Consider the following 26,536-nt stretch of genomic DNA (forward strand, 5'->3'; position numbering starts at 1 on the left):
TGGATTCACAGACGATCCGCTGTGGCCCGCATCCAGGAGCTCTTCAGGAGGAGGAAGGAGAGGAAGGAGATGGAGGAGCTGGAGACGCTGAACATCAGGCGGCCCCTGATAAAGATGGTTTACAAAGGGCACCGCAACTCCCGCACCATGGTACAGCCTCTGGGGCTTGGGGGCTGGGGCTTCATGGGCTCACCCAGGGCAGCTGCGCCTGCTGGCCTGGCCAGAAAGGGTCTGGGGGTTCTCTGTAAGCGCTCTGGCTTCTGTGCTCACTTAGAAGGCACAGAATTTGCTCTGTGAAAATAAAAATTAGTGTGACTCGTGTCACTGTGAAAGGCATTGAAATACTCCTGAGTTTAAGGCTCTCTCCCCTTAACATCCGTTGAAATTTGGGGTATTTTTCTTCTTTTTCATTTTCTCTCTCAGCTTATGTGGCATAAAATGTGCCTACCTTCCAAATTATGATTTAATCCTCACTTTCTCTTCCAAGCTGTTCAAAATTTGTTATTTAATCTTTCAATTTGAAGAGCCTGGAAGGGAAAGTGAGGATCAAATTGGAGTTTTGAAGAACCTTAACATCTCTGAATTAAAAAAAGGAAGGAGTGCTAGTTATTAAATTATAATTTAGCTACTAGATGCCTCGTCTGATTCAAACAAAATCCTGTATTTTAAGAACAACGCAGTTATTGTGTTCGTAAAGCAATGGTACACGAAAAACAGATGCTACTTTCCTTTATTTCTTCTGTCTGGTTTTTGTAATATTTTGAACATGTGAAGTTCTGTGTTCTAGGTGGTATTTTGCAGAAATAGCTGGTGTGTTATTTTGCAGCTGATGTGAGGAGTAGTCCCTTTACCCCCAAAAAGCCATTTTCTAGGTTTTGTGTGAATAGCTTTGATTACACTGGGAAAAATGCCCGACTAAATACCTATTTCAGTCTACATAAGCAATGGGGTTTAGAATACACTTTGATTAATGACAAGGAGTTTTGCACTGTATTTCAGAAAGGTATTTGCATTGATCAAACCCTGATTAGTTTAAAAGTCCTGGCATCAGGCACTTTCTGGTTAAAAGATACTAAAAGTGAGTTCATCTAAGGCTTAATTCAGTCTCTGCATAATTGTTAATATCCAGATTATTTAACAGATTTTGTTGTTTGGTTTCTTGGGGATGTGGGTTGGTCTTTTTACTTTTGTTTCACACAAGCACCTATGGCAAGGAATGCACAGAATAAAAGAAAATGTAATTTTGTTTTCCCTGTTGGTCTCTATGGTTGCAATCTTCTTTTTGATCTGCTGGTTTGAGTAATGCCCTCATTCCTGCAAGGAATAATGATTTTTCCCTTTCAAATTTATGAAGGAGACAGCTTAAAAAAAGCTTTGTTTCCGCACACCTGAGCAGCCCAGGGATAAAGTTGTGTTGTCAATTATATGAACCATTTATATATATGTATATAATTTTTACATGTACATACATATATATGGGTGTGTGTATATGCATATATAGTGAATTAAGGTTATGCAAGCAAATGGAATGATTCTGGTTCTCCCTTACTTTTAAAAATTTAATTTGGCAATCTTACATTTTTTATAGTCCTGCTTTTAAAACAGTGACTTTTAGAAATGTTTGAAAACCAAAATTTTTAAATGTGAATTTCAGTTCTGTTCATTTCTGGGGTGCTAAAATTAGGCTTTATGAGTATTGAGAAGTATGAGTAAGAGAATACACAGGGCACAGGAAGAGATCATGATTGAAAATTAAAGTAGAAAATTAATTTTTTTCTTATTGGGGATAATCTAGATGTAACAGGATAATGAAAATATGTATTAAAAGGAGCTATAAGACAAAAGCTGCTGAAAGATTAATACATCAGAATTCATTACAGGAATGCAGCTTCTCTGGTTTATTTTTAGACATCAGGATGACTTTATTGCACTGACTGCAGTCATTGGGACATATTCTATAGACAAAGATCTACCAAGCCTGAAATTTAAAACTGGGCATACTAATGCTGGAAATAAACCACATATTTCTAACAGCATAAGGGTTCAACTTACCAATGAATCTGTATCAAGGTAGCTGAGGCAAAGCACAGAGCAAGGCAACATCTCTGCCCTTCTCTTCAGGGCATTTTCTGAGGGAAGTCTGCCAAAAGAAACATAAGGATCCAGGCATGGCCCTCTTTAGAGCCTTACCTGGAAAACAATTCATAGCAGGATTCTGTGTAAATAGTCTCACACTCAAAATTCTGTCCCTTATGCTGGAGTTACTCCTAAATGCCAAACTGAACTTCCAGCATTAGAAAGGCTCTGTGTGAATCCAAGCTGCTGCCCAGGCAGCTCCTGCTTGCACAGGTACCTCTCTTGCCCCTTGTATGTCAATTAAAAGAGTTTGTAGGAGGTACTGCTGGCTCTCAAAATAACAATTCCACACACAAGGCTACACTTCAGCCTTCCAGGCTTGTTCCTGCAGCACAAACACCAGGGTGTTGTGGAGCTCTCAGCTCACATCTCGTGTCTGTGACTGAGTTTTCTGGCTGTTGTTGAAGCAATGTCCCTTCTCCCTCTGCCATGCCATCAAGCCTCTCACCTGTAGAGAATACGGGATAGCATTTCACAATGGTTATTTTTATATTATTTATATCATTTCACAATGGTTATTTTGAGGTCCTATGCAGAGTAAAACCAGAAGGGATTTCTGAGGAAGGTTTCACAAGCTTCTGTCTTATCCCCTGTTTCTCTGTAGTGGAAAATCCCCCCCAGGGATTAGCCTTTCACAAACTAACTTGGCCAAACTTTTCCTAAAAACTCCTTTGCACACCCCTGTCTCCAGTATCATTTCTGTGACTTTAGAAAGTGATGGATCTGCTGACATTTATTTTCATACTGTTCAGTCTGCCCCAACTCCTCTCTTTTTTTTTTTTTTTTCCCTGTTTGCGGCTACTTTGCTCTGGAAATCTAAACCTTTCTGAACTCTCATGAACTCTCATTTTTTAAATCACTCTTCTTTAAATGTTTCCTTTAAAATTTCTTCAATCTCATTTCTGCATGGGCTGAGCTTTCCTTCAGCAGCACTGTTAGTGCAGACAGAGGAGTGTGCTCTTTTCACTGGCTGGGTCTTACAAAGTTTTGCTTTTCTTGCAGATAAAGGAAGCCAACTTTTGGGGATCCAACTTTGTCATGAGTGGCTCAGACTGTGGCCACATTTTCATCTGGGACCGCCACACTGCTGAGCACCTCATGCTGCTGGAGGCTGACAACCACGTGGTGAACTGCCTGCAGCCTCACCCCTTTGACCCCAGTAAGAGCAGCATCCTCACACTCTGCACATGCAGCTTATCTGCACTAGAGCATTTCCGGCCTAAACTCTGTCTCAACTGAGCAATGCAATGATTAATGAGATGTTGTTCATATTTCCCTATATAATTCAGATAATAGTGCTTTTAATTTTGCCTCTTACTAATGACCTTTGGCCCTTAAATCCCTCCTTATGCAAAAATTTATTGAAATCAAACTACTCCTGGCACAGAATTTATAGAAATACTGTCAGATGTAATAAGAAGAATCTCAATTTTTTGCTGCCCTCAACACATAAAATGTTTTCTATGACACTAATGAGGGAAATATAGGGTTGTTGAAATGCCAGCAATACTTGGAAATTATATTGGAATCTGGTCTCTACTTGGCTCTATTAAAAAAATACAGTGGAAGTGGGTGTCTCCCTCACACTGGCATTGTGAGATTAGAATAATTAATAAAATTCATAGAAATCCTAATAATTTGTGTTTAGAGGAAATCCTTCATAGAAAAGATGGACCAAAGCAGTAGAAGGAATCACATGTAGCTGGGAAATCTGAACCACCCTCTAGCCTCTGACACAGTCAGAAAAAGTATTTGTGGTTTGTTTTTGGGTTTTTTTCACAGCTTACCTGGATGTATAGTAAGAGTCAGCTATTAGTAAATTAGCAAGTAAATGTTATAATAATACTAGAAGAGGCTGGGGGTTTTTCAAACAGTTTGGGGGAACATGGAATACTGTCCTACATAGGGTAAGCCTTGACCTTTTAACTTTTTTATTGAAATTGACTTCTTGTACATGTCCTGAGTTGGATACTTCCTTTGGAAGCACCTTTCAAAGTGCCCTGTAGCTTTGCTGATGTCTTGTTGAACTGTGTCACACTCTGAAGGTGTCACTAAGAGAGCTCATCCTCCTTATAGGACAGTTACTCTTGTTCAGCTTCCCAGTTACTGAGAGCTTTCTATGGAATTTTAATTCCTCCATTGGCTTTTGTGCAATGATCTAGAGAATGTTCTGCAAATTTTCATATTTTTCATACTTTATTTATAACAACATCCATTGAATCTTTATATTTAAGTATCAAATAAATTTACATTAAATTCACTGAAATTATCAAAACTACATTTGAAATTATCTTCGTTCTGCCTTTGTACTGGGTCTACAAATTCTAAAGCTTTGTTATTAATGCATATACTTATCAGCAGAAATGGATCAGTAGTGGCTGGGTTTGCTCTTACTTTTTGTTTCTATCTTTTATGTATTTTGGTGTTTTTTTTTCAAATTTAAAGCAGGGGGCTCTTGATGTTTGCATTTGTTTTCTTCATATCTATATAGATAGATTCAAAAACAATCTATGGAGCAGACCTCATGTGGAGACTTGGTAATTACAAGCTCTGTTCAGCATGAGATCTGACATTTGGCAAATAAGTGCTTCAAGTGAAATATTTTTCTCCCATTTAAGAGCAGAAAATACCAATAAACATAACACATTTAATTTAGAATAACTGGTTTTTACTTCTAGTTCTGGCCTCTTCGGGTATTGATTATGATATAAAAATTTGGTCACCACTGGAAGAATCCAAGATTTTTAACAGAAAACTTGCAGATGAGGTAAGAGCCTTTCCTCCTTTTTCATGGTAATGTTTTATCTTTAATTCTATAAAAGCCTTTGGTACAAATTGCTGATCTTGAATTAGCAGAGTTATTTAATATTCAACAAATGAGCTACAAATAAAAAGCTGCCCTTCAGTACAGCTGACTTTTATATCCTTGGCACTTTGCATTTCCTCAGCTCTCCTAGAAATTATATAACATGATCTGCTATTATGTACATGAAAGGAGTTGGAAGAAGTGTGAACACTCAGATATAGATGGAAAACTGGCAGGAATTAATAAATGAACATAGTGCCTGTCTCTAAACAAATAAATGAAGGAAATAAACTGAAGGTAATACAAGGATATACAGAACAGCACAGAGTACAAAAATCAATCCTATTAAATATTCAGTGGCATAAAAGGGGCTTAAAGGTTAAGATTGCACATGGGAACTTCATGGAATAAAGCAAACATTGCAAGCCCAATCAGTTATAAAAGTCCAATGTGAAGTTATGTAACTCATTATTTTCATGTTGCCCTCAGAGCAATAACTGGATATAGCAACTGGCCTGGGGTGACCATATAGCTGACTGCTGAATAATCATATTTGAGTGATTTACATAACACAATGTATCAAAATGTTACATGGTTTTCTGTAAATAATATTATAGGACAGATTTGGTATGGGGTGGTCAGGTTGGGGGCTTTTTTTGTGAAATCTCTTAGGCACTACAGATAGAGAAGACTGGGGATTTTTAAATAATTTAATTACTCTGTAGTAGTGCTAAATATATTTTCAACAAAGAGGAACACACAACCCTTAGCCACCCCACATCCCTTGAAAAAACCCCAAACCTTCCACTTGTGAGTTTTGAACCTTTCCCATTATTTTAGCACTGAGCGAAGAGACCCTTCCTTGCATATTGTGTGACAGCTTTAGTCATGACATGTTTTGGAGCCTTTGGGGTTTAGAAGTATTACTAAATATAAATGTGGGCTAAAATTAATTATTGTACTTTAGTTCCCTTCCTTTATTTCTAATAATTGCAAATTATTTAGACGTTTAGTTATGTTTTCTGTAATAGAAAATGTAGAACTTTCAGAAGAATTGACTGCAGCATAACAAAACCATGGTTTTTGTTTTTTAATTTATTCCCTGTATTGACATACCTATGTAGGGGACAGGAGATGTTCATAGCAATAAAATAGTTCTCACCATGTTAAATTTGGCTGGAACAAGTGTCCAACGTACCTGAACTGAATTTTCCAGAGAAGGGGGAGGGTCTGAGGAGAAAACACATGTTTGAGGAAAGTTCCATATAGATACAGAAATGTATTTAAAATTGAGAAGGGGCCGTGACCTTAGTGAATAGGGAAAAACAGTGGGAATAAGAAAAAACCTCTGAATGGAGACAAAGCCTCAGCACCAGGTTGTAAGGGGGGTTATTGATGATGTACTGGAGAGATATGGGGTGACAGAGGAATAAAGAGCAGCCTGCTGCCTTCTCGGTTTGCTTCTGTTAGGGAGGGATCAGCTGTGCCAAGTGCCTGGCAAACAGGTGAGAATGACAGGAAAGAGGTGGGAAGGGAGAAGAAACTGCAAACATTTGCAAGAACATGTTCCTCACAAGAGGAGCAGGCTTGAAGAGTCTCAGAGAGAACAAGAATTTCATTATTTTCCTGTCTTACAGCAGCTGATCTGGGAGCAAAGACTGAAAAATGGTCATAACTTGTCTCCATCTAAAGAAATTCTTGTGCTTAATGATAACAAAAGAATCTAGTCTAAAAGCTGGCTGGGATTACCTACAGTGTGGGATTAAAATTTATGGAGGAAGAAAGAAGGATGGCAAGGAACTACCATGAGGAAGGAATGAGGGAAGAGAAATAAAACTATTCATTAGTGGATTTTTTTTCCTTGAAAATGAGACAGTAGGAGCTGGCTCTTTCAAGTCATTTAGAGGCAAGCTGTAGCTCTGTTTACAAAGAATTATGGAGCTAAAGAATGTTCCTGAAGTGGGATAGAAATGGCTTGTGTTCCTTGGATTTTCTCCAAAAGTTTCAAGCAGCATGAAGGTAGGAGTTGAGGGTAACCTCATCTCTTTTCCTTCCCACATTCTTGGCCAGCACTGGTGCTAGAACTTTGTTCTCTACAACAGTTGCCATCTGGAAACAGCTCTTTCTATCATCAATCTGCTTTACTTCATGAAAGATTTCCAAAGTTTTTCTTAGTCACTCATCTTAGTATCTGCCATGCATGTGGACAACGGAACCACGATCTTACTGGAACATTCTTTAGACAGATAACTGGACACCTGCAGGCAGAGTCCACTGGCTGATTTTTCTTACCCCAGACAAGAGTATGAAATAGCAATTATTAAAATAATGCTCCCTTATGGTAATTTTGGGTTCTGTTTGCACAGAAACTTTGTATCTACAAACCCCTATCAATGCAGTATAATTCTGTGTTAATTTCTGATGCTGGATTTTTCCTTTCCCTGCCTCCAGGTTATAACTCGTAATGAATTAATGCTGGAAGAGACCAGAAACACCATCACTGTTCCAGCTTCCTTCATGCTCCGAATGTTGGCTTCGTTGAATCACATAAGAGCAGGTGAGAGACTTCTGAAGAGCTTGTCCACAGCACTGGTCTATGAAATAGCAGGTTGGTTGGGAAATCATCAAGACCTTAGCTGGCTGTGGCTGTACTTGGGGTTGGGGAGAAGATTCATGGGTTGTTCAAAGTTCTCTTAGTACTTAGGAATTGCTTCTTTGGTGTGAGACTTGCAACATCTTTACAGCTGTTATTTTTTATCTCAAAAAAAAAGAGCAAAATATGTTTTTAGATGTTGAAAAATACTCTCTTCAGGAGTGATCTTTTCAGTGAGTATGATGGGAAAACTATTGGGGAGGACTGGAATGAACTGTAAGATAAAGTGGCTGTGATTGTGGGAGTTGTCTAGGGATGAAGGAAGGTGTGAAGATTCAGGACTGTGGGAGGCATTGCTGAGGCTGCTGGCAGCTGCTCCCAGGGCAGCTGGATGTCCCTCCAGTTCCCATGGGGCTGAAAGTGGTGATAAGAGGGTTGCATGGAAGAACATCACTGGGAACTGGATATTGGTGCTGGAGAAGCTGAGTGCAGTGGGTTGACCCTGAAGATGGAGGACAGTGGAGAGACATCACACACTGTTTAGGAAGCAAGGAGATGAAGTTTTGGGAGGCTGGCATGGCATATGGGGCAAAAACCTAACAGACCTGTAGATGAAGGTGAAAGTGATGGGAAATAGTGATTATGGGGACTCTGGCTGAGCAGAGCAGTGGCTTGCAGTGGTGAGGTGTGGAGGAAGCTGTGCCTGGTGGCAGCTGCTGCTCCTCTCTCAGCTCTGGCTGCTCTGGGAGCCAGGAGGGTGCCATGTGTCCAGCCCAGTGCTGCACCTCCGTGCCCCTGTGTTTCCTTCAGTTGTCCTTCTCTCTTCTGAGTGAAATGCTAAAAGAACTGCCCAACACTTCAGCTACAACATTTCAGCAAAAATCTATTACTGCTGGGTGGAGTGTTTCTAAACCTGACTCAAGCATGTTGCTTGAGTGAGTGATTGGTCTTGAGCCAGTCATGTTCCCTCACACATTTCTGTATTTGCTCTTATCTAATTATTTACTTCCAAAGGCACTTTTTTGATGTATTGAAGTGACAGGCAGATTCCCCAGTTTCTGGACTATTCACATTTCTAACTGTAGCTATTGTAGTTTCAGCTCCCCAGCACAGCCCTTCTGTCCCTTGTAGTCACCATCTCATTTTAATGTTGTACTTGCATTCATCTTTTCTGTGCTGACAGCCAGTCAGCAGCTACAAGGTTTTTCCTTTTGTACACAGATTTTGCTTTCATGCCTGGAAATCCTTAAAGGCATTTCTCCTTTTCTCCTTTCTTGTGGTAACATTTCTACCCACTCTCTGCTGTAAGTGCACACAGACTTTCTTCTACCCTTAAACCCACAGCCATATCCCATTGTGTAATAGTCTAGGGAGACAGTATGTAATAAATATTTACCAGAAAAAGAAAATTTTGGAAGTTCTTTTTACTAAATCTGTGTTTTGCAGACCGATTGGAAGGTGACAGATCAGAAGGATCTGGCCAGGAAAATGAAAATGAAGATGAAGAGTAACCAACAGTTGTGTGTGAGCACCTGGAAGTCAATGAAATTTGTATAAGACATTAATTATATTTTTCCTTACAGAGCTTTAGTGCAATTCTGAGGTATTGCTTTTGGATAACCTAACCTTTTTTTTTTTTTTTTTTTTGAATGACTGTGTGCATGACTTGGGGAGAGTGTGCAAGTTAAAATAAACAAAAATGTTTTTAAAATGTTTTGCCATGTATGAGGGGTGCTAGAAGATGCCAAGTGCAATATTTTCCTTAAACAGCAAATGTGAGAGCTTGGATCAATGTTTTAAAGTAACTTTCATGATAGTAAAAACGTTGGTTCAAATAAATTTCTATACCTGCTGTTTGCATGTTTGTTGCTTTCTAATTAAAAGATTTGGTTGTTTTAAGTAGTTTTCTGGTTTTTCTTTGTGCAGCAATTGGTTTATCACCTTGTAATTACGACCCCATTGCTGCCTTTGCAGTATTTGTATTCTTTCTTACAGTGTTTGTGAAGTAACAAACACAATTATTTCTTGCAGTGAGCACTGGGGACTTTTAAGACCCTGAGTCTCTTGATTCTTGCATTTCCCACGCTTATGTAGGCAAAAATTCTCTCTCCCTCAGTTGTATAATGTCACTTCCCATTCCCTGTGCTTGGGTCTGTAATGCTGTGAAATAGTTGGATTTCACTGATAGATCTGTGAGTCTGCCTTTGCAACAGCAGCAGGTACATCTTAATTTCCACTGGATTTAGGGAACATGAATTTAAAAATTCCTGTGCATTGTTTCCTAGGAGTAATTATCTGGGAAGGCTGTTCAGTCTGTTTTATGGGCTTTACCCTTCCTCCACAGATTTCTGGATGGCATTGGGGAAGAGAAAGTGAAGGAAGGAAGGTGGAGCAGTGGAAAGAGCTGTTAGCTTAATGGCAGTTCTTGCCAAGGATGGCAGATGTTAAGAGGCTTCACTGGGGAATACAGAATGCTGGGAAGAATTCTAAATCAGGGGGATGAGGGTACTGGAGGCTTCATTACCCTGCTGACATTAAAATACACATTCATCACACAAGCTGCACAAACTTTGCTGACATCAACAAAAGGAATTCCCCACACTAGATAAAAAACATTAGCACAACATCCTGATTCACAGTGCAGGCAGGCTGAAGGGACATGGGGAAGGGATATAAAGGGAAAACTAAAACAACTGAAAGAGATAAAGAGAACTTTGTGAGGGAGGAGAAGTGGGAATTGTATGGAACTCAGCTGGCAGTAACATATTCCCTTGGGCAAAGGAAAAATAACATAAGGGGAGAGGAAAAGTGTGAGGAGATGGATAAGGGTGGCTGGGTGGTTTCCTTGTTTGTTTTAAAGGAGCAGTTAAGAAATCATTGAAAGTGATGCAGTGAGGAGAATTTGGCAAAGGAGAAAATAACTGTTGAGGAAAGAGGATTTTGGAGTCAGAGGGTGCTGAGAAGAATGGACACCTCAAACGCTGGAGTGCTGTGAAACCCAGGAAACATCACATCCTGAGGAGGTCAGTGCAACACAGAGAGGATGGAGATCTGCTATGTGTTTGATGTTTACCTAGCATCAGCAAGGGAGAGGAGAAAATGTCAAGGTAAGATGCTTGTTTGTTAAGGAAATGGAGTGAGAGGAACAGCTAATATGGATATCTGTCTTTTCTGCTGGAATAAGTGGCCCTTCTGTGGGAGAAGGGAGCATCACTGTAATTTTTTTCTCATGAGATAACATTTTAGTCAAGCATGTTCAGATCAGTAAGAAATGAAAGAATATTTTATGACTTCGTGGTGGATCTGTTTGGAAAGGGATGAACACAAGGGTTTAGCACTATTCAAACCTTGCTGCTCATAGCAGTGCACTGAGCAATGTTTTTTTATCACATGTAAATTAAGCTTGAATTTTTATAACACGGGTTCTGCTCTCATGAGATTTGAAAGAACTATACAGGAAATGTCTGAGGTGTTTAGTGTATAGATAAAATAGGATTGTCTGCTCCACTGCTGGGGCTCCTGAGCAATTTTGTGAATGAAATAGAGTAACACAATGCTAATGCAGTTGGGTTCTCTGTAGTTGATTTTTGAGGTAATTTCTTCCAAAATTAGCCCTGGTGTTTCTACAGAAGCCTGACTTGTCTTATTTAGAAATTATTAGTTTTCTGCCTTGAAAATAAATTCTTCCTCAAGTAAATATATGGACAGGATAGCTTTTGTCTTCCCCAGAGAGGTTTAATAAATCACTGTGGATATCTTTCTAAACATAAAAAAGCTGCTTCTGCCACTTTTGCTTTACTTATAGCAATTGCCAGCAAAGAGCATACCAACAGCAATAATCTTGTCTTTTTTTCCCACAGTTCCCCAGTAGGAACATTATTCCCAAAATGTCTCTTATTTATTCAAAAGCTAAATATTAGCTTTAATTCCTGATGCACAGCTGCGTGTTTACTGATTAAAAGGAGGATTTAATCTCAATAAGGGAAAAAATGTAATATCTGGAGATTTTTTCAAATTTCATTGAAGCTTTTCAAGCAGTTTTTCTAAAATGAAGATATCTATAGTGTTTGGGTTGGCTTCTTTTTTTTTTTTTTTCAATTAACATTTATGTAATGGGCTAAATCTGAGTTCCTAGAACCATACAATAATAGGAGCTGTTGGCAGAAATGGGAAATATTGGCAATTCCTGAGTTTGCAGCTGCAAAAGAATATTGAAAAATGTTATGCAAATGTGCAGAGAAGTTAATCAAAGCAATAAGCCATCCCAAAGCCTCACAACTGGGGAAGGAAATTTCTGCTTGGGGTCTGGTTTCAGGCCGGGGCTCAGAGGTGGGTGGTGCTGCTGGAGCTCCCTCTAGTGCCTCGTTCCTGCTGCACTTGGACATATCCAAAACGTTTATTGTCTGATAGCAGCCCAAATTTGATGGACAGGGTGGTGATAAGGATACAGGGAGCACCTTCTCCATGTGAGGATTGCACATGCACTTCAGCACTGTCATTGTTTGTGTGCTGGGAAGAGCAAGGGTTCAGGTGTCACTGCTCACTTCTAGGAAGGATATTCTTAACACAATTGCAAAGATCAAAAGCAACTTCTCTGCTATGTTGCTACAATTCCTGGTAAATAATTTGGTGTCTTGAAGCCTGGGCAGATGGTCCCTGTAGGACACAATCTCCTTCAAATGACAAAAATTCTGAGCTTGTTCAAACCACTCTGAGTTCTGCTCTTTGTGCCTCCCCTGATGCAGGCAGGACAAGGTTTGTTGAAGGCATCCAGCATCACTTGGATTGTGCATTTTTCTTACCTAAGCAGTAGATAAATGTTGCAGTAGGCTACTGTGTACACCTTTAACTCTTTGAAAATATCCCAGATGATGTTTTTGAGGAAGAAATGCAGAAGTAAATGTTAAATAAGGGTTTCACTGGCCTTGCACCAACAAAATAACCACTGAGTGTGTGTGGTTGTGTGCAGGGGATGAATATGCTCAGAGGGGCTGCCTGGGAGACTTGAACCATTCTTGTATGGAAAGCCAGTTTTTTATGGAAATATCCCACTGAGCCAGGCTCAGGCCATCACTCACAATCCTTGGGAATAGTCCTGTTTCATGGGCAGAGCGGGCAGCAGTGTTAAGAAATGAGCTGCAATTAGCAGCAGTTGGATCCCAGCCCATATTCCTCCTGATCCAGTCACACACTCAACAAGAGACCAACCCCAAAAGCCTCAGCTGAAACACAGGGAATGACACAGGAGGCATCTGTGAGGTCACTGCTCTGCCTAAACAGAGATTGAAGTAGTCTTTGAAAAGTGGGTTGAAATCAATTTTAGCTCTTTCCATAATCATAACGTGCACAAATACCTTTAGCTGTGTGAGCATCCAGTTTGTCTTCTCAGTGACATTCTCTGCTGCTGAGTCTGAGTTATTTAAGGTTATAGAGATTTATTTTCAACAGGTTTAAATGTTCCTTTTAGTATTTGCATTTGCTTTGTTCTCTTTGATGAAAAGGCACCATCCACCTTCTCAGTGCCTTTTAAGAACTTTCTGTCAATGTTCCCCTCTAGATTAATTTCCCTTTACTGGCAGAGCAAACTGAAGTTCAAAAAACAACTACTACTACAACCCACAGCAAGGTGTTTTGACAGGAAAAATAGGGATATGCTACTCTTCAAAGCAAGCTCCTTTTTTTCTGACTATTTCTCTACCCATATTATCATGCTGCCTTTTTTTTTTTTTTTTGCAGGAGGATGACTGTACACTGGTGCATAGTCCATGGAATTTGACAGATTCACTATCCAAATAAGAACTGATGGCTACTAATTTAGGAAAATCTCGCTTAAATAGAAAACCCTCTAAATAGAGTTTGTTAATGAGCTTTGTAACTAATTGGAAAACAAATCCCAGGGAACTGCAGCTGTTCACAAACAGCACCGCAGTTCTTCTCCTTCCCCTCTGCAGCATGACTCCATGCTCAGACTCTGTTTCCAAGATTTTCTCCTTCCTCACCTCACTTCTTAAGAAATTTGGTTAAAAACCACATACCTTTAAAACAAACCTGTCACAGTTAAGTCATCTAAAGGAATGACAATTAACCCAAGTACTTTTAATGGTGGGTTGAATGTGACACTTGCCAAGTTGCAAGATGGGGTTTCTGTTCCTCAGAGAGTGATGGCCATTCAGTAGTTGTGCAAGGTGAGTTGGGGTTCAACTCTTGCTGACTTAATGTTGTCATAGTTGTCAGTAGGCAGCTCTGAGAATGCCTGTTCAGCACTTTGTTCATGGGAGAGTGTTTGGGACTGCTACTTAATTCCATGAGCATTCAAATTCGAAATACTGTGCTTTAAAATAATTTGTGGTTATTTTACCCAGGATTAGAAAGAGCAAGGAAGAGTTCTGTAAGTCTTTAAATGAACACAGCTTTAAAAATAGTGTTAGGCACTGTGACAAAACCTTTTGGCTTGGGTGCTGGTTGCTCTACAGCAGCTTTCCAGGCACAAGGACATAGAAGACCTACTTCAAAATTCTTTCCAATTTTTCTCAGGTGTTTTTTTTTTTTTCTTTTTAGATATAATTATACTGTGCACCTGCTACCATTGCATGTAAAATTTGTGCAATGAGTACACTGAAGAAGGGGATTCTCTCTGTAGCAGGAGCTCTTGCTGACCCCAAGAGCAGGGAGACTGGCACTCCCCCAGAGTTACAGTCAGCCTCTCCATCAGCACCCCCTCCCCATGGCAGGAGCAATTCCCAGCCCTTCTCTCCTTCCCAACCACACTGTGTGTGCCTGCTCTGGGGCCCTGGGTGCCACCAAGGGTGACAGTCACACACTCCCCCACCACACTGAAAATCCATGTGGATGGCTCAGAAACTCAGCTTCATTCACAGCACTTGAATGCCAAGTCGCTGCGCTGAATGGATTTGATTGCAGTCTGGAGACTCTAAATTTGGACTGTTACATACTCTTACAGAGGAGAGCTGGGCAAGAGATACAGAAATGAGAAACTGATTTAATTCCTGACATCCTGCTTCTCATGCTGTCTTGCCCCTCTGTTTGCTGTCATTCCATGAAGCAGTTTGGAGAAGTGACTCAAATGTTTAAGAGAGTGAACCCAAGATGCAGTTTTGGTCTGTCAGTGGACAGGCAGAGAGCAGACAGGAGGAGCAGAAGAAAGGTCTCCACTTCCCTCTGCATATTCATTCCCTGGGAAGCAGAAAGCAGTGAAAGCAAACAATGTGAGGATAAATGAAAAGGTGAGTTAGACACAAGGGGGAAAATTTTCAATGCAGCAATGATATTTTGGTTCACTGAAAGACAGTCTAGAAGCAGAGGGATGTTACAGAGATGACTGAAGTGCAGCTGGGCTGCAGGGAAATGCTCCAATGCCACGTGCCTGCAATATGGCAGGGGTTAAAACTATCAGAGGGATGTGACCTCCTGTGTTGCTGGGTAGTGGCCACATGACACAGCTCTAAAAAAGTATTTCTAAGTTGCAGATCTATGCAGGATAACAAACTCTGCTGTGCTGCCTATCTAGAAGAGAAATGGGCTTCTCCTTTCCATGAGAGGATAGCTGACATCTCAGTGAAACTGCAGGTTGAAAAATAAGAGACATCCACCAGGATATATTCCTGAAGAAACAGTAGATGGGAAATTGAGACTGGGAATCTCTTCTGCCTGGCAGCAGAGCCCCAGATCTGTGCCCACCAGGGTTTTGAGCCATGTCACCAAGTCTTCTGGCAGCCAGAGAGCAAACAGGGGATGCTCAAGCATCAAGACTGAGGTTCTGAGTCAAATGTTGCCATCCTCCTGACACTGCTCAGCAATCGCCTCAGTGCTGATGTAAGTGGTGATCATATTTAGCTTTTGCACAGCTTAGCTTTAAAATGGTGTTAGAGCCAGTTTACAGAGATAGACAACATCAAAAGTCCTCTTCAAAAGACTGAGAAATTGGGCATGAATAAGGAGACAATTTGCCTACCATCCCTTATCAGCCTAATAATAAAAGCAGGGTTTGGAGCCTTAACATTTCTGAGGTGAACCCCCTTCCACCAGCCTTTTAAAAATAGGAGGTGACTCAGTTTCTAACAAGTGCCTCCACACTGGCAGCTTCACATTAACCTCTTATGGAGGAGAGGGAGCACGTGTGTTTCTTGGTAAACCATTAGTGGCATTGCTGCTGCACTGCTTGGTGAGCTGTGGGATGGGCTCATGGGCTTTCTCAAAACAGTAAACAGGCTGGTGCAAAAGATGGAATTGCTTGTCACTGATAGGGGAATAACAGCTCTGAATGGGGTGGGTTTGTGCAGGTGTGACCTGAGCTCTTTAATCACCTTAGGTCTTAACAATAAAGACCATGAAATAGAGCTTTAGTGATTCAGCTTGCGCTGACAGAAGTGGAGCTGCAGCAGGATCGGCATCTGCCAGTCGTCCCTCTGTTGCCATGGTAACCCCCTAGGATGGGGTGCACTTCAGAAAAATGCAACTTCTGGGCTAAATTGTGGGCTGGAGGGTGGCAGATGGATGGGATTCAGCTGCCTCAGAGGGTGGAACTCCACAGCCAGACATTCAGATTTAGGAATCTACCCAGGTGGTCCATTTGGCACATCAGAAGCAAAATTCAATTTAAACCATCAATTTGTTCCCAGATTTATTCACTGAGCCGTGAAACATGCAGAGCTAGCTGAATTCCCATGTAATCCAAGCCTCATGGATTGCCCTGAGCAAGGGACTTGATGAAGCCACAGCCCTTTCTCATGAGCAGCCAGCAGAGACAGGGAGGGCTCCCCATTTTGCTGGGAAGTTGAGCTGTTTGGCAGCCTGACACATGCCCAGAGCCAAGGAGACTTGGGATCCAAACGCAGCTGCGAGCTGGAATTGATGTTGGAGTCACTGCACCCCTCTCACAACACAGGCAGCATATTTCCTTACAGAAATGTTTTGAAAACTGAATGTCCTTAAAATTTGCAGTGCACAAAACAATATGAAATGAAGAAAGGAGAGAAGAAACATGCTGTTCCAACATGGCACAGGACCATGTTTGAACAAGAACATTTCTTGTAAGGGTTTGTCAGCCAGCTGGAGTGCACAGGACCTGGGAACCTCATGGATTTAAAAGCAGAAATCAAGAGAAAAACAAACAAACCAGCCAACCAACCAAAATACCCAGCACCACAGGTGTAGCAAAAGTCAACTTAGTTTTTAACAATTACTGCTGTGGGTTGGGGGATATTGTGAACCACATTTATTGTGGTTCCTTTATCCTGTGTGCAATGGTAAGTCCACTATAACAGATGTGCTGTTATATAAAATTAATTTTCCAAGATTGTTTTCAGAAACATGATATACCTTGCTATCCAAAATCTACGGGCAGCTTGTGTATGCCACTTTTTCCTGCACTTCTCAGCTACCCTCTTGCTTTCTACATGCAGCATTTCCTAAACTTTTCCTGATTTGCTGGTATCTCAGGTTAAGTTCATTGGCTACAGATTCATCATCATTCAAAGGTAAAGAATTCATATCTGAACATACTTTTGATGAACTAACTCGATTATGAGCAATGCACTCCACACTTCTAGAAATGTAAATATGTTTTAGGCTGAGCAAACAAACATTTATTGCAGACAGAGATTTCAATTCTCACTCATATTTTCATTTCCTAAGGAAGAAGAGGAAGCAAAAACTTCTCCCTTGCCTTTTTATTCTTTTTCATCCCCAAAGAAATTTGACATTTCTAATTATGACAGAGCAAAGGGAAATGAAAATCTATTTCAAGAGATGATTCTTCCTGTAAACAGTGTCTGGGCACTTCTGCCTCATCTCATTGCATTTGGGCTGTCAGATGAGCACAATAAATAACGCGTCCTCTAACCTCCATTTTGTTGTTCTATTTTCTGTTGAAATAATTGTCAGTTCTAGTCTTTGCCTGCATGTCACTGAAAGAGTTCCTAAATGACAAGTATGTGAGAGCCTTGGTTTAGCTGGAGATAATTTTAGCCTCTCTCTTCTGACAAAAATTGCATGGGCTCAATTTGGACACTATTTTCTTGCAGAAATATCATTTTATTTATCTTTTGTTTCCTTTTAATTTGTTCAGCAGCCCCAGTTATTTACTTAAAAATATTTATTCAAGAGAGACAATCTGTGGGGGGTTTCTTTTTAACCAAAGTATCTAACTATTCTACCAAGGAACATGATAAATGTTAGCAATTTCTAGTACATTTTCCTGGCTTTACAAGAACATTAAAAACCCATCAGATTCAATTCGCTTACTGAAAAATTTAGACTATGAAGAAAAATAATTTACTCTTCAGGGAAAAATTACTTTTTTTGTTTACTTGGAAAAAACCATAATGAACTTCAGAAACCTTTGAGCTGACTCCTCTTCCTTATATTCCATATGCAGTAGATGGATGAGCACTGGAATTGTATCAGCAGCTTCCAGCAGCATCCTCTGGATTTGCCAAGTGTTACCTGAAATTTCTCATCTCCAAACTGGGGTTTTAAGAATGCCAGCTCCAAAATGGCACAACCAGAAGGTCCCTTTGCTAATGGACAAAGCAGAGAGAACACAGGAGAGGGCAGAGAAGGGAAGAGTTAAAAGTAGCTCTTCCTTCAGGTGAGCGAACAAAAATGATTCCATAATAGCAGCAGCACGGGGAGGCTTCTTAGTTCTCTACTTAATTCACTGTGCATCACTTTGGGCTCTGCCATTGTGAACAACACAGGGTCTTGTTATGGCCAAAAAAATGCAGTTACCAGCTGAGAGATGCACTGCTGTTAAAGACTGTGGGTTTGAGCTGTAAGGGGTGGTGGGTTTAGGATGCTTCCATTTGTTCTGGGCTCCATTTGATCTGTTTGTGCAGTACAACCTGAGAAGTCCAGGATAAATGTGCCAAGTTTTTTCATTTATCAACATCCTTGCTTGAGGGATGAGCACAGGGATCTTGTGTAGCTAAATCTGCAGATTCATTAATCTGCATTGAGTGTGTAGTAATCAAATTCTAGGCCTTTTTTATAGATTAATGTTCAATCCTATAACCGAATATACATTGAAGGCAGCTCTTAAAAAAAAACAGCAGCTGAAATGAGGAATCAGTATTTCCATGGAAAGCCACCTGATTTCTTATTATATAACACAAAGGGGAAAAAAAGAATCCCCAAAAATACACATCTCACTGTTTGCATGAGATAAGGTTTTTTGCTCAGTTCCACTTGAGAGATCATCAGCAGTATTTTTCTAGCCAGTGGGAAATTATGCAGCTTGATGTTTTTGCTAAACTGCCAGCTTTTAAAGGCACAGGATAGAAATCCCACACCTAATCAAAACAAGTTTGGATCTCCAACTTTTGGTCATTTTTGTGAGTATGATTTGTTCATCTCTTGGGCCTAGTAGGAGATGTGCTACTCTCCAAAGGATCATTTGCCCTTATATTCAAAGTACAGCATTTCACTAAATCACTGAGAAACTGCATGTTAATTTTTATTTTTAATAATCTCTAACTTCTATTTGCTGCACAATGATTTGCATATATGTAATGATCTATCATCAAGGAAAATAAATTCCTAGACACCATTTTCTCACACACTTCTACATTTATTGAAACTCTCCTACCTCAGCACCCAGCAAACCTGAATTTTAATCCAAAGGGGGAATTATACTTATCAGCCCATATTTTTATTTGTAAAGATGAATAATAATGGCTTTTTCTACCAGGATATTTACAATAGCTGAATTCAGGGTTGTTTTTCCTCTTGTTCATGAGATGAGCCTGGTTGGTTCTTTCTGCTGTAAAATGCATGTTTATGGTACTGCATGCCTGTTAAACATTGTCTGCACAGAAAAGTCACTGTTAAATATCTGTACTGCTGATCTGCACCAAGACATTCAGCAGAGATATGTTGATGTCAGCTGAGTTCCTAATGCATTTTGGCTGTTGGGCTCTTGCTTTTGTACCATCAGCTTGGGGCCATGGTAGGAGCAGTAGCAGCAGTAAGTGGCAGACTGGTGTCCAAATTTAGTCTCTTAATGATTTCTTCTTGAAGAAAAAACCAACAAAACCCCCAACAAAGTCTGTGGAAATAACACTGGATAATTTGAGATACTGTTTCATGTTCCTTTCTCAGGACTTTCTTCATCCACTCCCAAGCAGAGTTGATACATTTTCTTTCACAGGGTTACATTTCAGTCAGAAAGCATTTCAGCCCTTATCTTTGGTATCCTCATTCCCCTTGGTGAACAGCGATGTTTCTTCTCACTATCTTCTGCTGTCTCTGCAGTAGCTGCAAAGCCAAGGCTTGCTGAGTGATGAGAGTTTCCAGGTCTGCTCTTTGATCAGACCCTCTGGAGCAACTCCACTGCTGCCATCTGAGGTAACTCCTGTGCCATGAAATGTGGCCAGTGGAGCACCAAAAATGACAAGTATGCAACCACTTGTGATTTATTTCCTCTTCTCATTCTAGTTTCCTGTGGCTTGGAAGGAATGTTGGAAGAGATGTTAGTGTTTTCCTAACTTGGGTAGCAGTTTAAAGGATTTTAAAGCTTGAAGGTACCAGGATAATCCAGGCCACAGAATTTCTCTTCAGTTTTTAGCCACTGGATCTTGCATGCATTTTTCTCTCAGATATAGACCCATCATAAATGAAAATCACATCTGTGCTGGAATGGTCTCACTGCAATATTTGAATAGGATTTTTTTTCCAACACCTTATGAAAGGGAGAAGTTGGTACTCTGAGGCTGGATGTGATACCCAGTGGTGATAATCATGAACTGGCACACCAATGCAATTACCTTCCTATTTCCAAGGAGTAAAGGACTTGAAAAAAAAAATCAGCTCTAGATTTTTATATAGACAATTAGCTTTTAGAACTGCTCTTTCATTACTTGGATTGGATAATGCATGTTTTCTTGGGACAGCTGTAATAAGGTTTCAGAAGAAAATGGAATGAGACAATGCAATTATGACCCATGATTACTCCTTTTGTTCTTGTCTTAGCTCTTGTGGGGGGGAGGGCTTCTTATTTAGTGTTTCATAAATTACCTCCTGTTGTAGTGGTTTTAATTTATTTTCTGAATCAAAGTGGTGGAGGTATCAGCAAAAAGTAACTGTATTCCTAAAACGATGTATCAAACATAGAGGACAGCTAATATGAAATGTACTGTGAGAGCCAAAGCTGGTACACCCTGATAGGTAAGGAAATGCACACTCAAAAATGATAATTATGCGCTGAAGGATGCAGATGAACACCAAGGAGAAAAGCAAGATGAAGCACATGTTTGGCTTATAGATATGGACACATAATGACTTTGCATTTTATACATGGTGCTCTTGGGAGACTCTTCAGTGCCTGCAGCATTTGATTCAAGCAACTGCACTCTCAGATATCAAGAGTTTCACAGATGCTGCCAAAAAATTGGGAAATGGAAACGCTGTGGTCGTGGCTGGCAGTCAGAAAAGGTACCAGATCACACCAAGACTTTTCAAGCTACTGCCAGAATCAGCTACATAAAGAGCAGGATTTTCTAAGCCTGTTCAATGATTCTGAGCCAGCTGGTTACTCCCCATCTTTGCTTTCAGTAAAATGGGTCCCCGGAGGTAACACGCAGCTCTTTCAGTCACGAATTTTTTCTCCAGGAAAAATACTTACATTCTTAAAAAATCCCAATGGACTTTACTTACAATTTACAGAAATATTTTAACATAAAACTTTTATAATTGTTAGTTTCAAAATGCTATCCCTTGTGTGGCTTGTTGTAAATCCTAATATTATTTTCTGGAGACTTACTTGTCTTATTTCTCTCCAGATGACTGAAGCTAGCAAGAGCTCATAAACCACACGAAAGTAGACCTGAAGAACATTTAGTAATATAAATTACCTTCTTCAAGAATAATTACTGAAGAAAACATATTCTTGTTAGAAGTTTGCAAAGATACTGAACAGCTTTGAATGAATTGGCAGCCAACTATGAGGTTGGCTGTACAGTACAAGAAAATAAACAGAACAGAAAGAAAAGCTTATCCAGTTAAAATTACTTGGACCTGTTAATTACTGACAGGGCAAGAGCATTTAAAAAACCCAAAAACTCAACAAAATAATACATTAAGGCAGCTTTTTCAAATTATGTTAGTCCTTCCAAAGCAAACACTGGGAAAAGTGAGGTGGTTGTTTAGTTTGTTTTGATTTTTAATTTAAAGGAAAGAACTGATCCCCAGCATCTCTGCCTAGAAGATGTGAAACATGAAAGAATGTCAAGAAGGTGATGATTATCTAGCCTTTTACTCTTGTTTGTTTGTTTGTTAAGTTAGCAAATTCTGTGTTATACTGAGCTTCTGAGACAGTGAATCTGAATTAGTGAATCAGATTAAATCTGAGTAAAAGTAATACTTTGGGATTAACTTAGTAACAAACAAGGTTTACTTCATGGTATTTAATGTGATTCAATGCAATGTACTTTAGTATTTCATGTAATTAAGTACTTTTGAGAAAAAAAAACCTGTCTTGGTTAAACAAGAATTGCAAAAAATTTGTAAACCTTAGTGCAAATTGAATAAAATTATTTCTGTAACTTTATTTTAATATAACATCTTACCCCCCAATGTACTTTGTATAATACAACCCTCAAATTCTGAAATTTTCTCTGTCTTTGCCTAAGCAAGGACAAATCAATTGAGTTCTGGATGATTTTGGGGACTTAAATCTGGAAGAAATGTGGGGCTTGAGAGTGGGAGCTGGGAAAGAGGCATACAGGGTTGTGTAGAGAAAGTCTAGGCAGGGGAGAAAGGAGTGCACAGGGGCTGTGCCTTTGTGAGAGGGAAGCTGTGTGGTTAAGATTAAGGCAGAAGGAATGCAAATGTATTTTTAGTTGAAATTAGAACCACCTTTCTAAGTCTATGGCCAAATTCCAGGCTTCACTTACGTGAGGCACCAGCTATCCTGGGGACTTAACCCCATGGTGACAAATGAGCCCAGCTAAAGAGCTCAGTTATGTATTGTTGAATTTTGGTGTTGCATATGCAGGAGTTTTCTCTTGGTTTTACTATCTCCAGAAGATTCACCTCAGCTAGCAAAGATAATAGTAAAAGAGCGTGTTATTTCTAGATTTCCCAAACTGAGGAGCTACAGAGGAATACTGAGATTTCTGTGGGCTGGGAATGTCAGCTGGGAGCAGGGGAGCTATTTAAAGCATGAAGAAGCTGATAGCTGCACAGTGAGTGACAAGGAATTCACAGGGTGGCTGTGGGTGAGAATTCCCATGCGTGTGGAGCAGGCAGAATATTGCTAAGCTGATTGCAAACAGAATTTTGAACAAGTTACAGTCTTTTCAGAGGAAATGACATACTAAAACCTCTGGTAAAGTTGGAGGATTTTTCTTCTGCAGGATTAGAGGATTTATTGCTCCACAGGGGGTGAGGAGACAACCTTGCTGGGCATGGCTAACTCTAATCAAAAGACTTTTTCAACCTGAATTTGCAGGAGTTGAGCCTATCATCTCTGAGATAACCTGATTGTTCTCTGGTCTACATGCAGACAGTACAAACTTTGTTCTCCTTGTCTTCACCAAAGTATCCCTCATTTTAGTCCAAGCTACTGACTTGACATACCATTCCTGGTATCTGCAGAAATAGCAACTCTATCCCTGTGGGTCAAAAAGCAATTAATGAAACAGTTGATTAAGTTTTACAGGCCTCCTAAACCCAAATGATTTCAGACTATATTCCACTCATACTGCAGGCAGCTTGGGCTAATTAGCAGGAATTTTGGTAGTCTGCTCACCTTTGTATTTTCTAGATCCTACTAGGTAAGAGTATCCAGGCTGTGATAATAACACTTTTTAAAACCCTCTTAAAATACAGGTTTGGCTGAAGAGCTGAACTTTAGGAGTAGCTGCTCTTCTACCCTTACTGCAGATTTGCAGCCAGACACTTGCCTCTGTCTTGGAACAGTTAGTGGCTATAAATGATGAGAAGCAAGTAGGAGCACTGATACTGCCTGAAAAAACAATCAGGAGGTTGCAAAAGTTTAAATTTGTCAAGTTGTGAAGTGAATAGGATAAAAAGCCATCATTGATAGCTAGGGAAGCAAATGCTCATGGAAGTGGCAGAACAATCAGGTAAAGCAGCACCAGAACTGTCTCCTTTCACTTAGCAGTCACTTTTGGAGGGTTCTGCAGGAAAACCTGGACAGGAGCTGTCAGAGAAGACAAGGTCCCACGAACTTGCCTGAGACATAAGGAGACAGCTTGAGGAGACATGATCAATTTTGTTGTCATGGAGTCAGCAGCTAATTTATTGCAAGTCAGAAAGGTAGAGTGTGAGGAAGGGCAATTTTTCCAAGATTAGAGAAGTAGAGCACTTGTAAGCAAAGAAAATGAAGCAATTTAAAATAATGGAGGGCATATTAGGACATGAAAGGTAGAGGGACAGTTTAAGTGCAAAATTGATTACCTTCCCCATAGCTGTTGAAAAGACCAAACTCTTAGCACAACTGACATCTTTGTAGAAAACTGAATCTCCTGAAAGCTGGGAACAACATACAAACATACAAATCATCCCTTTGTCTTGTGTAAGATCTTTAAAAAGTAGGATATTCCAATGTAATGAAAATGCATTATTTTCAGCAATGACAAGGCAAATAATACCACCTCTACCTAATCCTTTCTATACTTGGTAGGGTTTGCTGAGAGTTACAGCCTTTACTTGAGTAGCTCCATTCTGGGCAGGAGAAGATGAAAGTGAGAAATTGTCTTGTAAAAACACATGTCCCCAAGAGAAAATTTAAGGCAAAGAGGATTTCCAAAGTGTAAACAGAAGTGTGAATCATTGCTAGTGGATGTTAAGCTTCATGACTGCTTTTTACTTCAATTTGCATAGTTGCACTTTCAGGCTGCCTTTAGGTGATGTACAATCTTTCTAAATCTTTCATTTTCCTCCTATGGACAAGGATTCATGTCAAAGCATAACTGATCTAGAGTTTAGTAAGGAAAAGTATTTAGCAGTAGTGATACAGCTGCCTTTCTCACTCCCCCTGTAGTAGTAATATTTGTGTTAATATATGTCTTTTTTACACTGGTTTTATACAGGCTGGAAGTAAGATCCTGCACGATCAGGGAACTGACCACAGGAGGGCTGGAAACTCTATGAACACCAAGCAGTGAATGTTTGCCCAATGCTCTCAACTACAAATACCCTAAAAAACACAAATTATGCATTTTCACTTAATGCTGCAGGGGAGAAAGTAGCTTTTCAAACAGCTTTCCTTACCCAATGCTGAAAGCCCTGCAAGCTGCCTAATTTAATAATTGACCCTGTCTCTCTCTTGCATTGAATTGTGATGTGCTGGACTCTACACTGCACTTCTCTCAACTCCTGAACACCTTGATCTGCAGGCTGAAAAACAAAGAGGTAGAAGCAGCACTGTGAAAGGCAGAAAAGAGAGACTTTTTTTTTTCCAATGAGACAATCAGAATCAGTTTCTGTTTTCCCTGACACCTCACAAATTGCAATCCAGAGCCCTGAGCTTCTTGCCTCCTGCTCAGAGCTCTCAGGGTGCAGCGGAGAGAGACTCAGATGAGATGCAGATGATGCAGATGGGGATGCTCTCATCACGCATTTTCAGTGTGATTGTTTTTGTCTTAAACACAGCTATGAAGAAATCCCCTCGCTGTCACCACTGGTGGGAGGCACCCACACCCCGGTAATCCATCAGTGCAAGGAGTGTGAGACGCCAGCAGGGCTGGGAGTCGCGGGGTGTGGATTGAGGCCGCTGATTTTAACTCTGGTGTGTTGGAGACTCTGCCTGCCCTGGGGCTGGGAGATATCTCCTGCTGCCTGGGGCTGATCAAGTGAGGTACACAGTGGTGGGCACTGATAACAGCTGCACGTTGTCCTCCCTGTGCTTAGAGAAGCTCCTTTGTTACAGGAAGAAAAAAATCCACTTCAAAAATACTGGAGAGGTTTCTTAGGTGCTGAATCCATGAGCCTGTGAAACCCAGGGCTTTTGCTACAGGTTTTAATCAGCTCAGTGTTTATTCAAAAAGAGGCATAAAGCCTTTAAAAATTAGCCTTATTTTTTACTAGGACTCAAAGTCAATTCTATATTAGCTCATACTTCTGGAAACGTCTCAGTCAGAGTTTGCATGTACATTCCTCCATGAGAACAGTATTAATCACACTCCTGCCATCTCAGGGTGCTGGAGTACCTCTGCATTTCCCAAGCATTTCTTTTTCTTTTTCTTCATATTCTTCAAGTCCACACACGATGGTGACTGCCACAGGAATGCCTAGCAAATTTACCACCTTCCTTTCTGAACACCGTGGGTCTAGAGCAGGCTGTAATACTTCACAGACCCACAATCTCTGTAAAACAAAATTTTGTTTACTCTTTTTATTTTACTCTTACTTTTCCACTCTAGTGGAAAATCTTAAACATGACCACTCAGGACTAACAAAGTAGGAGGCAAGCAAAATAGCATTTCTTACCTGAAGAATTTTCGCACTTAACAACTTCTGAAATTTGGGGGAAAAAATGCCTACTATGTTTCCCCTCAAATTATTTCCACATCAGCAAAATCTGTAGTGTTTATTTGCACCATATATATATCTTATATATCACTTATATATATCTTATACATCACTCCTGCTATATATCACTACTAGTAGTGATATATAGCAGGAGTGATGTATAAGATATATATAAGTGATATATAAGATATATATATATAGTGGAAATAAATAGTATTTATTTATATAAATATATATTTATTTACATATTTATAAATATATAAATACAAAGGCCATTGCTAAGTTGCTAGGGATGCCTTGTGCTAAAGTGATCAGATTAAAAGTGAAAAAAAAAATACTTGGGCTGTAAGGAGCCTCCTCCCCTTCTTAACATGTGCTGTGGAATGATGCCACCTGCAGCAGGTCACAGATGTCAGTGCAGATGGTGTCACCTTATGTAACCTGGCAGGGGCCTTACAGTACTAGGACACTGTGTCTGGATCAGATTA

General features: G+C 40.1%; 1 protein-coding gene across 6 annotated transcripts in view; it reads left to right on the top strand.

Moving 5' to 3' along the window:
- The window catches only part of DCAF6 (DDB1 and CUL4 associated factor 6), a 73,480-nt gene extending 64,046 nt beyond the window's left edge, over positions 1-9,434 (top strand). For all 6 annotated transcript variants that reach the window (XM_077174578.1, XM_077174577.1, XM_054628071.2 and 3 more), the window contains 5 exons: positions 12-150; positions 3,139-3,295; positions 4,815-4,903; positions 7,394-7,499; positions 8,982-9,434. In XM_077174578.1, coding sequence (XP_077030693.1) covers positions 12-150; positions 3,139-3,295; positions 4,815-4,903; positions 7,394-7,499; positions 8,982-9,046 — 556 coding nt within the window. In that variant the 3' untranslated portion in view covers positions 9,047-9,434. The remainder of the gene's footprint in view (positions 1-11; positions 151-3,138; positions 3,296-4,814; positions 4,904-7,393; positions 7,500-8,981) is intronic.
- The last annotated feature ends 17,102 nt before the right edge of the window (positions 9,435-26,536 follow it).

Source organism: Agelaius phoeniceus, chromosome 2 (genome assembly GCF_051311805.1).
Source record: "Agelaius phoeniceus isolate bAgePho1 chromosome 2, bAgePho1.hap1, whole genome shotgun sequence".
Lineage (NCBI taxonomy): Eukaryota > Metazoa > Chordata > Aves > Passeriformes > Icteridae > Agelaius > Agelaius phoeniceus.